Below are 12,923 nucleotides of genomic sequence, written 5' to 3' on the forward strand. Positions count from 1 at the left end.
AGCCATTACTATAACATGTATATTTCTCAGCCCTTTTATCATTCAGGGAAAGAGAAAAGGAATGTGTCTTTCTTCATTGCACTTGTGTAAACTATTAGCCCTGTAAACATTCTCTGTAGCCAAGCCATATTAAAGCGACTCTGTACCCACAATCTGACCCCCTAAACCACTTATACCTTCGGGTAGCTGCATTTAATCCAAGATCTGTCCTGGGGTCCGTTTGGCAGGTGATGCAGTTATTATCCTAAATAACAACTTTGAAACTGGCAGCCCCATGCCCAATGGCCAAGGCTTAGATTGTTTATGCATTAGGCTTGCACAACCTCTCTGTCCCTCCTCCCCACCCTCCTCATTATTAGGAATGCTCCAGGCAGATTGTCTCCTATTCCTCAGCTGTGTAAGCCCGGAACATGGGCTGGATCGTTAAAGCACCTGTGCAATGTTCAGACAGGAGAAAATGTTTCAGTAGCATTCCTAGTGATGAAGAGGGTGGGGAGGAGGGACAGAGGGGTGATGCACAGTTAGGGCACAGATACTCTAAGCCCCGGCCGTTGGGCACGGGGGCTGCAAGTTTAAAAGTTGTTTTTTAGGTTAATAACTGCATCACCTGCAGAACGGACCCTAGGATAGATCTTGGATTAAAAGCAGCCATCCGAAGGTACAAGTGGTTTGAGGGGGTCAGATTGTGGGTACAGAGTCATTTTAAGCACTACTGCTGAGTGCAAGATAGTCACTGTAGACACTCAATGCCAAATCTGCCTAAAATGTGTGGGCTAATGTCACTGCCAGGGTGAAGATGGTGCCATCAGCTGCAGGCATGGTGTACTCAACACCAACCACCTATGTAGGCTAATGTCACTGCCAGGGTGAAGATGGTGCCATCAGCTGCAGGCATGGTGTACTCAACACCAACCACTATATGTAGGCTAATGTTACTACCATGGTGAAGATGGTGCCATCAGCTGCAGGCATGGTGTACTCAACACCAACCACGATATGTAGGCTAATGTTACTACCATGGTGAAGATGGTGCCATCAGCTGCAGGCATGGTGTACTCAACACCAACCACGATATGTAGGCTAATGTCACTACCAGGGTGAAGATGGTGCCATCAGCTGCAGGCATGGTGTACTCAACACCAACCACGATATGTAGGCTAATGTCACTACCAGGGTGAAGATGGTGCCATCAGCTGCAGGCATGGTGTACTCAACACCAACCACTATATGTAGGCTAATGTTACTACCATGGTGAAGATGGTGCCATCAGCTGCAGGCATGGTGTACTCAACACCAACCACGATATGTAGGCTAATGTCACTACCAGGGTGAAGATTTGTACTGACATCACTTTCTGATAAGGAAATAATGTCACATAGATGGGTCAAAAGCTGCACTGTACATACATCTTGTAACTAAAGTCCACTGTGTGCTTATAACAGGTCCTACTATATTTGTAACATGCTAAAATATAACCAATAGAGAAGAGCACAACTCAAGCATGTTCATGTCCGATCATTTGGCATTTGAATACTGGTGGCTGAAGAAGTTGGATGAAGCCCTAGGGAGTCCTGGAAAACATGAATGCAGTCTATGGCCTATGGCTGTATCCATGTTTTCCAGGCAGCCCTTTGGGCTGCATCCAACTTCTTCAGCCACTGGTAATGATGGGATTTAAGCATACTCCAATTGCGCTCATCTCTAATAAATGTGGATTATAGGGACGGAATATAGAACAGTAACAAAAAATATACATGGGGATATACACAGAAGCTGATACTTCAGAGTATCAATATCTACACTTTTTTTAAGGACTTTTAAAAGTCACCAAGGGTTTACATGACAGGAGCCGTGGAGGACTTTCCACCTGTCAAAAAAAGCCACAAAACTAAAAGGTATAGAAACAATAATACAAGGATGGAGGACAGTCCTAGTTGTCTGGTAACTGAAAGGGGGGCATGATAAACTAGTGGTATAAACACAGTTCTGCTGTGCCCATTGCCAGTGACAGCAGACAGACTATGGGTTACAACCACGTATCTGTGTCCACGATTAGAATGGAACTTAATGGTGTTTTCCATAAATTAATGTTGATCACACAAAAATTGCAGTAGGCCCTTAAAACTGTGCACTGTCCCTCTAGCTATATGTCAGCGGTGGGATTCATGAATCACCAGTTATAATGTCACATCTGGCTGATTCAAGTTTTCCCAGTAGAAAAAAAAAAACATGGAATATTAAAAATGCACCCTCTGTAAGCAGTAACTGAGGGAATTTACACAGCTGCATATCCCTGTTGTTACATACACACACCAACATAAAAGAAAACGCTTCATATAAACATAAGTCACAAGCTACAAGACTTAAGTATGCCAGCATATAGGTTTCATAGTGATGAGGGAAAGAACAGTGAGTGGTGTATTGTAGACGAGTCCCTCTCATCCGGCACGTGCACAATAAACTATATGGCAAGTAGTGTCCCTATATTCACATTTTACAATAGCTGTAACATGATTTAACAGGAAAAAAAAAACTGGTGGATTTACTGTTACGTTAAATATGCATGGTGTGAACTAACCAAAACAGTAAAAACAAAAAAACAGGTACAGGTTGGCTTGTAGCCTTTGCATTCAAGGTTATCATCAGTTTGCACCATGTTTGCAGATATTCACTACTCACTAAGCACCATAGAAGGGGGCAGTGCTTTACGGCAGGCACCACTTTACAGCTGCTGATTTCTTAGCACAGCAGATTAACTCCGTGTGCAACTGGCACCCCTTAAAAGAATGTCATTTTGCATCTAATTTTTTGGGCAAACCAATAGAATATATCACAGTTACTCCAGTCTGCTTGATTTGCCTGAGAACATGTTTGTGTAATCCAGAATAAGTCATTTAGCGTGATAAACATCCAGGAGGCAACCAATGAAGCAGGTGAACAAGCTCGGCAGTACAAGCTGTATGTAACGCTTGTTCTGTGATTTCAGATCCAACGATATGGGGCTCCCCTGGTATCATCACCCAGCACCATTATGTTCAAGTCCTGTTTGCTTCTTGTAGCACTGCTGCTCTGTGTTGCAGTGCTCTGGTCAGTGCTGCGGGTCACTAGCTTTGTGGCTGCAGCTTAGTAGCGTAGAAGTCCCTGCATGTCTGGCAGCAGCGTTGGTACCACCTCATGTCCTGACACAGATTTTTTTCTCGAATAACCCTGCAGTACACTGTCCATTGGTCCCCTGTGCACTTGTAGGTCAGGGCAGCTGTAAGAAAACAATCAAAATAAGAAGGAGAATAGGAAATTACAAACTCTTAGCAATGGCCCAAAGCAAATCAGTTACCCCTTGATAAAAGTGAATGGCTTCAAAATCTGCGCTATACACCCAGTAACAAAAACAATGCACCAAAACAACATTGGATTGCTGCACAACTTGGCATGCAGTTATGTCTGAGGAAGATATGTCAATGATTACAGGTATGGCCTGTTTAGACAATGGGTCTTGTCACAAGAGGGCGTAAAACTGCTTTCCCTGCTGCTCTAACATGTTCTAAGAGGCCACTTTTGAGCAGTGTACTGCCTGGTGAGAGATTGCTGACAACTAGTTGTAGAAGTTGGATGCAGCCCTAGGGCTGCCAAGAAAGCATAAATGCAGCCTATGGTTGTATCCTATATGTTTCCATGACTTTTCTAGGGTGGCATCCAACTTTTGCAGGCGCAGGGAATAAAAAAGCGCTTGTGTTCGGAAAATGTTGCCAAACCTGTACAGTTTGACAGCTTCACTCAACACTATTTGACTACTAGACATGTCGGTATAATGCACTCAAAGATATTTTGCCAAGTTGACAGACTTTGAAAGGGTGGTGCATTATTGGACTGAGAGAAGCAGGATGGTTGTTTTGACAAACTGTCCGCCATCTAGGCTGCTCTGATCCAGCTGTTAGAAGGTGTTCAGAGCAGTGGTACATGAGGGCACACATGGTGAACAGGCTCCAGATGGCCCACACTGACCACCAATAGAGAGGATCATTTGACCTGCCGACAAGTATAAGCAGCTCCAGTTTCCTTGTCTATCACTCAGATACGGGTGGCCCCTTCGTAACACGCTACTCTCTTTGCCCAAACCATTTCCATGCACTTAGCAGCACCCATCACTTATCCTGGCATTAACAACCAGTCACCATCACCGTACAAGGAGAAAAGAAAGAGTATGTGTATAAGGTCAGCACTCAGACGAATGAAGAAGACCTGTCTCCTGGCTTGATTGCCCCAGTATTTGTGCGCGGAGAGACTCCCCCTGGACTCCGGGGTATCAGATACGAAAAGAAGAAATGTTCCTCTCCAGCTCAAATTATGTTGAATGCTTTATTGGACATACATATAACACCGACGCGTTTCGGACCCCACTGGGACCTTAGTCATGGTTTTCTGTAATATTTTCTGCTGAGTGCATCCATAAAGTGGACAGATAGATCATTACTTTCTTAACATCTTGTAGGAGGTGTGTGACAGACGCCAGGCACATCCGTCTGTCACACACCTCCTACAAGATGTTAAGAAAGTAATGATCTATCTGTCCACTTTATGGATGATATGCACTCAGCAGAAAATATTACAGAAAACCATGACTAAGGTCCCAGTGGGGTCCGAAACGCGTCGGTGTTATATGTATGTCCAATAAAGCATTCAACATAATTTGAGCTGGAGAGGAACATTTCTTATTTTCGTACCATCACCTTAGTTTGCAGTGGTGTTGTGAACAAGAAGCTTCCACTGCAAAGGACTGTAACCCAATCATTGGTGAAGAAGAATTCAGGTTTTAATTGTAATCTAATGGCAGCTGGGTTCTAGTAGGGAGGCCTGGTGAGCTCTTCAATCCTGCCTCTGCTGTGCAGCCTCACACTGCCCCAACTACTGGTGTAATGATCTGGGGAGCCATGGCATATGACAGTCGGTCAATCCTAGTACAAGGGCACTAATAGCTCAGAGCAGAACATCCTGCGGCCTTTGTACAGATGATCCTTACCCACACATAGCAAGGGTTTCCCAGGGATGTCTCTGTCAGACTGCTTACTGGTCAGTAGATTTATCACTAATGTAGCTTTATTAGGACCAGCTGAGACACCAACTTCAGTAACCTATGAGTGTGCAGGATCTACAGGCCCAACTGCAAGTGCAAATGTGCTGCAGGATCCCATAACAAACCTGGATGCCTCCATGCCTGACTGTATCTTATCTCTCTGGGCTGTGTGCAACCCCTCCACAGGTTAATCCCAGTGAAAGTATTGGTAAAAAAAACCCAAACAGTGAAATCAGTACATTATATCCATAATCCAAATAACTTAGTGAACACAGAAAAAAACCACACTGAGATCTTACCACCCGCCTGGCACAAAAGCCCGACGTACGTTTCGCTCACTTCGTCATCAGCTCCTGACAAAGTGAGCGAAACGTACGTCGGGCTTTTGTGCCAGGCGGGTGGTAAGATCTCAGTGTGGTTTTTTCTGTGTTCACTAAGTTATTTGGATTATGGATATAATGTACTGATTTCACTGTTTGGGTTTTTTTACCAATACTTTCACTGGGATTAACCTGTGGAGGGGTTGCACAAAGCCCCCCTCTTCTTCAATGTGATTTTCTTTGTAGCCAAGGAATTTTTCTAGTCACTTCCCTGGGTTTCTGTATTTGGCTTAAAGCTTCTATACCATTAGTGACCACTATATGGTGCTGTTGCAATAACAATTACCTCACCCACTAAATTTAATTGGGTTTTCACGGACACATGCCACGCTGATATCTTCCTCCCCGCCTGGTTTTGACTTCTGTGTTTTATCCCATACTATACTCTGTGTAATTTTATCAATTCATAATTTCTAATAAAGATTTTTGTTATATTTTTCTATTCCATTTGTGCAATCTCTTTTGTTGTTCCTTGATTCATATGTTGCACTGTAAGACATATTTGGCAGGACTTCTTCAGAGTTGTTTGTTTACAATTCCCATCATGCCTGACAGCCAAAACGTGTCAAGGCATGATGGGAATTGTAGTTTTGCAACAGCTGGAGGGCCGAAGGTTCTCCTGTCTTGTTCTACATCATTCTACAACAACCAAACAATTATTATATAATAAGTAAAATTTTCCCATATTACCAACCTAGTCTAGGAGAAGTGATGGTGTTGGCATTTGCCTTTTCATTACAGGCTTCTTGGTGGCATTGCCTGTAGGCCACTGGCTTAGACAAGAAGGAGCATTCATTTCCATGACGGCCGGTCACCTTGTGCATGCACTGTACTACCCGAGACTGCAGGCCTTTCCCGCATGTGGCAGAGCACTGCAAGGAGAAAACAGTGGGGTGAAATATTAGGAACAAGTCTGTCCGCCTAAAGAGGCCCTTGCTGGGAGACAATTTAGAGACATTTCTGCTCCTGTTATCGCTACTTTTTCTGACTTATCTCAAGTCTTAAGAAAATATATAAGCATTTACATAGCTATGTGATGATAAAAGCAGATACTATCAGATGCAGCTTTCGAACCTTTAAACGTTAAGTTCTATTTCTTTAAAGGTTTTTTTTTTTTTTTATCTAAAAAGTTAATGGCATATCACTATGTTTGGTATGGTCTGACCGCTAAAAGCCTCGCCGTCATAAGGGCAATCACTGGGGGTCCCTATGACATGCTATCAGTTTATAACATAGGAATGCCCCTTTAAATGTAAATTACTGGGATGTTGTTAATCAGTGATGCATCGATAATCACAAGGATCTGTCATCAGCGCGCCATGTCTGGAGCTGCACCGGGCTCACAGCAAGGGACCTAACAACTAATTAAGAATTAGATATCGTGAACTCTTTCCCGGAGGCATTCGGTGATGTCAGTGTTTTCCCATTTAATAGGGAACACATGTGCTTTTACAGAAGAGACTATTTGCCATTTCAGCATTATTGCTTCAAAATTCATTAAGCTACACATGCAAAGTTCTTCATGGAATGAGCCTATGAACATTTTGTAATGTACAAACCTTGGACCAGTCTCCAGTCTTCCACTCATAACAGCCTGTGTAGTCCTCACATTCCTCCTCCTCTCTTGGCTTTGTAGCAGCATCACATTTACCCCTGGTATTGGTGCAGGATATTCGCCTCTTCTTGGTGCCCTGACCACAGTCGGACGAACACTAAAATACACATGAGGTAAAAACATGGACAGATGTAAATAGTGACCTCTGTAAGACCACCGACTCCCCCACAATTAAAAAGAACCTGTCAGCTCTTCTGACATGTCTTTTAGTGAATACTTGTATTCCCCGTCAAAACTCAGCATTGGGCCGGTCCTCTGTTATTCCTCCTGGAAATCTATGAATAAATTGTCATTATGGAAGAATTTTCCTACACAGGCTGGCATTGTCCAATCACTTCTGTCAGGGAGTGTAGGGACACATGTCCATAGCAAGACAAAAAGTAACCCCCAGTTATGCCCATGTCTCCGGAAGGAATGAAACAATGCAGACTACTCCCAGAAGGTGATGCAGAACTGCTTTGTTAGAGGGAATGAAAATATTTGCTAAAACATGTCAGGAAAACTGACAGGTCCTCTCTTGCATCTAACTTAGGGGCCTTCTACATGGCCTGACCGGAGGAAGCAAATGAGCGAATACAAGAACCTTTAGGCAAACTAAAATTTAAAGGGTTTTGCCATCATGCAAATGTACTCTTATCCATCCATTGTCTATGGGAGTGCTGAAGATAGCTGTGTGCAGTGCATTGGCAATGAACAGATCAGACACTTAAGCCCCTATTACATGAGCCGATGGTGGGGAGCAAGTGAGCGCTGACCTGTCAGATCAGTTCTCGCTTGCTCCTCGTTCCCCGCACGCTGCAGACGCTATCACACACATCAACAGCGGGCAAGTCAGAGTGGGGGAACTGCGGGAAGCTGCGGGAAGGACTGCCCCGAAGATCTAAGGATCATCCGGGGAGCCCATAGTCTGCTACCGCTGCTCCTATTACATGGAGCGACAGCCAGCAGACCGTCATTATCGTTAAAAAGCGTGTTAAAAGACAAGGGTCAGCCGGCATTGTGCATGTCAGATGATCGTTGTCTTTTAACAGAAGCTATTACACAAAGCAATTGTCGGCCGCAACGGACGATAATCATACAGATACGGACAATTAGTCGCTTGGTGTAATAGGGCCTTTATCAGTGTCCACAGTGGAAGAACCCCTTTAAATCCAAGAATGACTGTGCATAAAGGATATTGTTACTGACCCCATGCTAAAATGAAATCAAAACTTTGCAATGTTGTAAATAAAGTTGTTAAAAATATCCTGAGATTTGGTGTTTTAGCTGCTATACAGGTTTTATCATCTCTATAGTTACAGACTACAAACAAACCACATGTAGTCTGATTTGTTTTCTAATGCTCCCTTCCATCTGTCCCCTTTGTCTTGCTAAAATACTAAACGTAGCTGTCTAAGTGCTTGCCTGTGAGATAGGGGGAACACTACAATAAAATGCACGTTTATAGGACTAATAAAATCGCTGTACGGCAAGGTCAAGGGTTAAGTTCAGTAAGGCTTTAATCCTATGAATAGATGTAGATTAAGCAGATATAGATTTTTTTTTCAGTAGAACTACCTGGGTTTGGATGCTATGGGGGAGATTTTTCAAACATGGTGTAAAGTGAAACTGGCTCAGTTGCCCCTAGCAACCAATCAGATTCCGCCTTTCATTTTCCAAAGAGTCTGTGAGGAATGAAAAGTGGAATCTGATTGGTTGCTAGGGGCAACTGAGCCAGTTTCACTTTACACCATGTTTGATAAATCTCCCTCTATATACTCAGAACACAGGCAGTTTAAGGCCATGTTCACATAGTGAAAGACACAGGCTGTTCTGTGACCCGGCCGGGTCACAGAACGGCCGGTGTCAGAGAAGATCATCCTGGCCGATACTGCAGTACCAGCCGGATGATCTTAATTCCTGATGAATTGGGATGCGGGCGCACACGGATGCGCCCGCATCCCAATTCATTGTTGCTGTGTGAACTGACAGGTTCTGTGACGTCAGTTTTTCACTGCTGTGTGAACTGACAGGTTCTGTGACGTCAGTTTTTCCTTTTAATTCACATACAATGTAAGACTATGTTAACACAATGTCAAAAATAGAGAGAAGGTGGCTGCTTTTGCAATTTAAAATAACATCCGTTTTTACCTGACTGCAATGGCAATGCATTGGCAGACGTCCGATGCACACAATATATTAAATAACGGACGTTATTACTAGAGATGAGTGAACCTGCTGGATTTCTGGTTCGTACGAACCAGAAATCTCGGCATCTGACTCCCGCTGTCTGCCGGCTCCGTGCAGCGGGTGGATACAGCCTAAGGAACGCCTAGAGAACTGGGATACAGCCTATGCTTTTCAATTAAGCCACTAAGGGGAGGCCAGGCTGCTAAATGACGTCCATTATTTTAGAGTTTATTTTAAACAGAGCTGAAAAAAACGTTGTGTGAACATAGCCTATGTGTTGTATAAATCACGGCCATTGTAGCAAATTGCAGCAACGGCCGTGATTTATACAACAAATATGTTGTGTGACCACGGCCTAATAAGGATATAATACACCCATCTGAACAAGGCCTAAAGACAGGCAGAGAGTCATCCACTACAGTGCAAGGCCGCATTCACACATCCCATAAATACGGTCTGTTCACTGAACATGTGCTGCGGACTGGATTCACAGAGTTCCCGGCATCATGTATTATCATCGTCGCAACTGTTTAAACTCAACTGTATTCATGGAATGTGTGAATGCGGCCTAAGGATCCCTCCAACAACTCCTTACATGCAGCTTCACCCGAATTTTATTTAATATACAATAGATCAGGGGTGTCAAACTCAAATACAAAGTGGGCCAAAATAAAAATATTGGAGAAAGTCGCGGGCCAACCTTAATATTTAATGAAGATTGCATGCAGCATTCCTGGCACTGAGCAGCGTGCAGCATTTCTGGCACTGCCTATCCTAAAGTAAATGCCCCCACATGGTAGTTACCCATTATATCCCTCAAGTACTAGGTAATACAATAATTGTGCCCCATGTAGTAGCCCCCCTCCCATAGTGCCCCACATACTAGCAAGGCCTACTATTAGAGCCCCACATAGTAGCCAGCCCTTTCAATAGTGTCATATAAAGTAGCCAACCCTTTCAAAAGTGTCTTATATAGTAGCCAGCCCTCGAAATAGTCTCTTATATAGTAGCCAGCCCTCCAAATAGTGTCTTATATAGTAGCCAGCCCTTCCCAATATTGTCTTATATAGAAGTCAGTCCCTAAAATAGTTTCCTATACAATACCACCCCTCCCCCATAGTTTTATGTAATAGCTAGCTCTCTCCAATAGTCTTAGAAAGTAGCCAGATCTCCCAATAGTGTCTTATGTAGAAGCCAGCCCTCCCCAAAAGTGTCTTATGTAGTAGCTAGCCCTCCAAATAGTCTCTTACATAGTAGCCAGTCCGAGCGGCTGTCCGGACCACCCATATTATAATCTGCTGCCACATCAGGCGGGCCAGATTTAATACAGCAATGGAACAGCTCAGCGGGCCAAAAATAATGAGATTGTGGGCCAGATTTGGCCGGCGGGCCACAGTTTGACATGACTGCAATAGATGGTTTATAATGTGTGCTCCCTAGTACCCGATACATGACACTGTCCTAAGGCAGAATCTGATCTGTCAGCTACAGTGACTGAAGAGCGGCCAACATGGGAAATAAACCCTCCAATCAGAGAGGCAACAAAAGACATTCTTAACTTGATATTTGGAAATCATCCATTTCATTTTTCATAAGCCGTGACAGACCGACCTTTATTCGGAAGTAATTCCGAATAATGAACAGAACCTACTTGTGTCAGCTTCAAAGCACAATCATTCATTTACTGGGAAAGTGATTCCATGAACTAAACTCCATCCTAGTGCCTGGCATCTATGCTGACCTAGGCCTAAATGTAAGACCAGTCTATCTAGCAGGGGTAAAGGTGGTGACCTATATAGACATGGACGACATTTGTAACTCTACTCATTGTTGTCATGTAGGTTCATGTTTTATGCTGTCATAACAAATGTACAACCTCCATGCCCTGCTATAGAGGCTCCACTGGGGGTGGCAAGGAGAGATATGTTCTATCCTTCTAGAATACATATGAAGTTGGACAGACTAGGGCTACATGGCAATTTTGGCTGCGACAGGTGTTGCATGACTTAAAATCACCATGCTGTACTCAGCGGAGCACAGTATGTAAGTAAACTGGTTTGCACGCGCATCCACAGTCACAACCAGACAGTCAAAAGAAAATCCATCTTAGATTTCCTGCATGTTTATGACAGCTGTCAGTTTGGGTCATCAGACCTGCAGTCAGGCCAGGATTCATGGTGACAATGTGGCTGCTCCTCTGCAGTGGCCTTAAAGGGGTTGTGCAGCGAAAATCTTTTTCTTTCAATTAAACTGCTTTCAGAAAATTATATAGATTTGTAATTTACTTCTATCTAAAAATCTCATCTTCCCATACTTATCAGCTGCTGTATGTCATGCAGGAAGTGTTTTATTTTCAGTCTGACACAGTGCTCTCTGCTGATATCTCTGGCCAAGACAGGAACTTTGTCTCAGTTCTCTATGAATCCCCATAGAAAACCTCTCCTGCTCTGTACAGTTCCTGTCTCGGCCAGAGATGTCAGAAGAGAGCACAGTGTCCTGAAGGACATACAACAGCTAATAAGTATGGGAAGACTTGAGATTTTTAATAGTAGTAAATTACAAATCTATATAACTTTCTAATACCAGTTGATTGGAAAAAAAAAAAGTTTTTCACTGGACAACCCCTTTAATTGCAAATCACACGTGAATTAGAGACAAAAGTGGTGCTATCTCTGGAAGAAAGTGGCCATGTTTTTCGAAAGCTAAATAACCCCTTTAAAGGTTCCATAACTCTTAGTGTCATGTCTTCTATTAGCTGATAGATTTCTTTTAAAAATATTATGTAATCCTTACCACCGACCACTCTGAAGCCTCCCAGATGGACAGGCAGTCTTGACCCTCACACGTCTGTCTTGTTGCTGGCTTAGGTCCTGTGCAGTAGACGTCCCGGGTGTTGACATAGGTTCCGTTCTGCAGCTGGAACACGCAGGACACTTCTCTCTGCTGAAAGCCTTTTTCGCAGGTGGCTGAGCACTGACCCCATGAACCGGTCACCCATCTAGGGAATAAAGGGTAGCATTATATTGTATACAGATCACACTGAAACCTCTGTAGATGAAGATGAAAAGAATACATGGCTGTCTGCACTTCTGTACCTTGCCAAAATACGTTGGGGGGAATTTACTAAACTGTATAGTGCAAGTAACAAGTCGGACCCCCACTGATCAGTCCAGTCCTGTGGATAGTCCCTATAATTTCTGAATACAGTGGTACCTTGGTTTAAGAGTAACTTGGTTTAAGAGCGTTTTGGTTTAAGAGCTCACAGTTTTTCAAAATTGTGATTTGGTTTAAGAGCATTGCTTTGGTTTAAGAGCTCCCTGTACTGGGTGGGAGGGGGGAGTGAGGAAGGGGCGTGGTCTGCATAGCGAGGTCTACACCCCTGTACTCTTTCCCAGGAAGTCTCCCTCACCTTCCAAATCATAGCAGATCAACTTCAGGCTGGGGCTTACATCAGGGGACAGGACTGTGGACATAATCTCTTCATAGCTGTAACCCCTCTCTCCCCAGACAGAGAGCGCTGCATGTATGTGCCCACATCTGCCCTGCTCATTCCTTCATGCTCCCTGCAGTCTCTGTCAGCCCTTGTGGTTCCCATCCTTTCCATTACTGTACAGTTACTTATAATATCACATATTCTGATGTTTCTGAATGTTTGTTTAATCTGTTTTACATGGTATTCAGAATAATA

General features: G+C 43.6%; 1 protein-coding gene across 1 annotated transcript in view; it reads right to left on the reverse strand.

Annotated features, from left to right (window-relative positions):
* Positions 1 to 676: 676 nt before the first annotated feature.
* Positions 677 to 12,923, reverse strand: part of ADAMTS17 (ADAM metallopeptidase with thrombospondin type 1 motif 17) — a 191,678-nt gene continuing 179,431 nt past the window's right edge. The window contains exons 20-23 of the mRNA XM_069985227.1: positions 12,029 to 12,233; positions 7,011 to 7,163; positions 6,146 to 6,323; positions 677 to 3,256 (exon numbers count right to left, since the gene is read on the reverse strand). Of these exons, the coding sequence (XP_069841328.1) occupies positions 3,105 to 3,256; positions 6,146 to 6,323; positions 7,011 to 7,163; positions 12,029 to 12,233 (688 nt within the window). The 3' untranslated portion in view covers positions 677 to 3,104. The remainder of the gene's footprint in view (positions 3,257 to 6,145; positions 6,324 to 7,010; positions 7,164 to 12,028; positions 12,234 to 12,923) is intronic.

The sequence above is a fragment of the Dendropsophus ebraccatus genome, chromosome 1 (assembly GCF_027789765.1).
Source record: "Dendropsophus ebraccatus isolate aDenEbr1 chromosome 1, aDenEbr1.pat, whole genome shotgun sequence".
Lineage (NCBI taxonomy): Eukaryota > Metazoa > Chordata > Amphibia > Anura > Hylidae > Dendropsophus > Dendropsophus ebraccatus.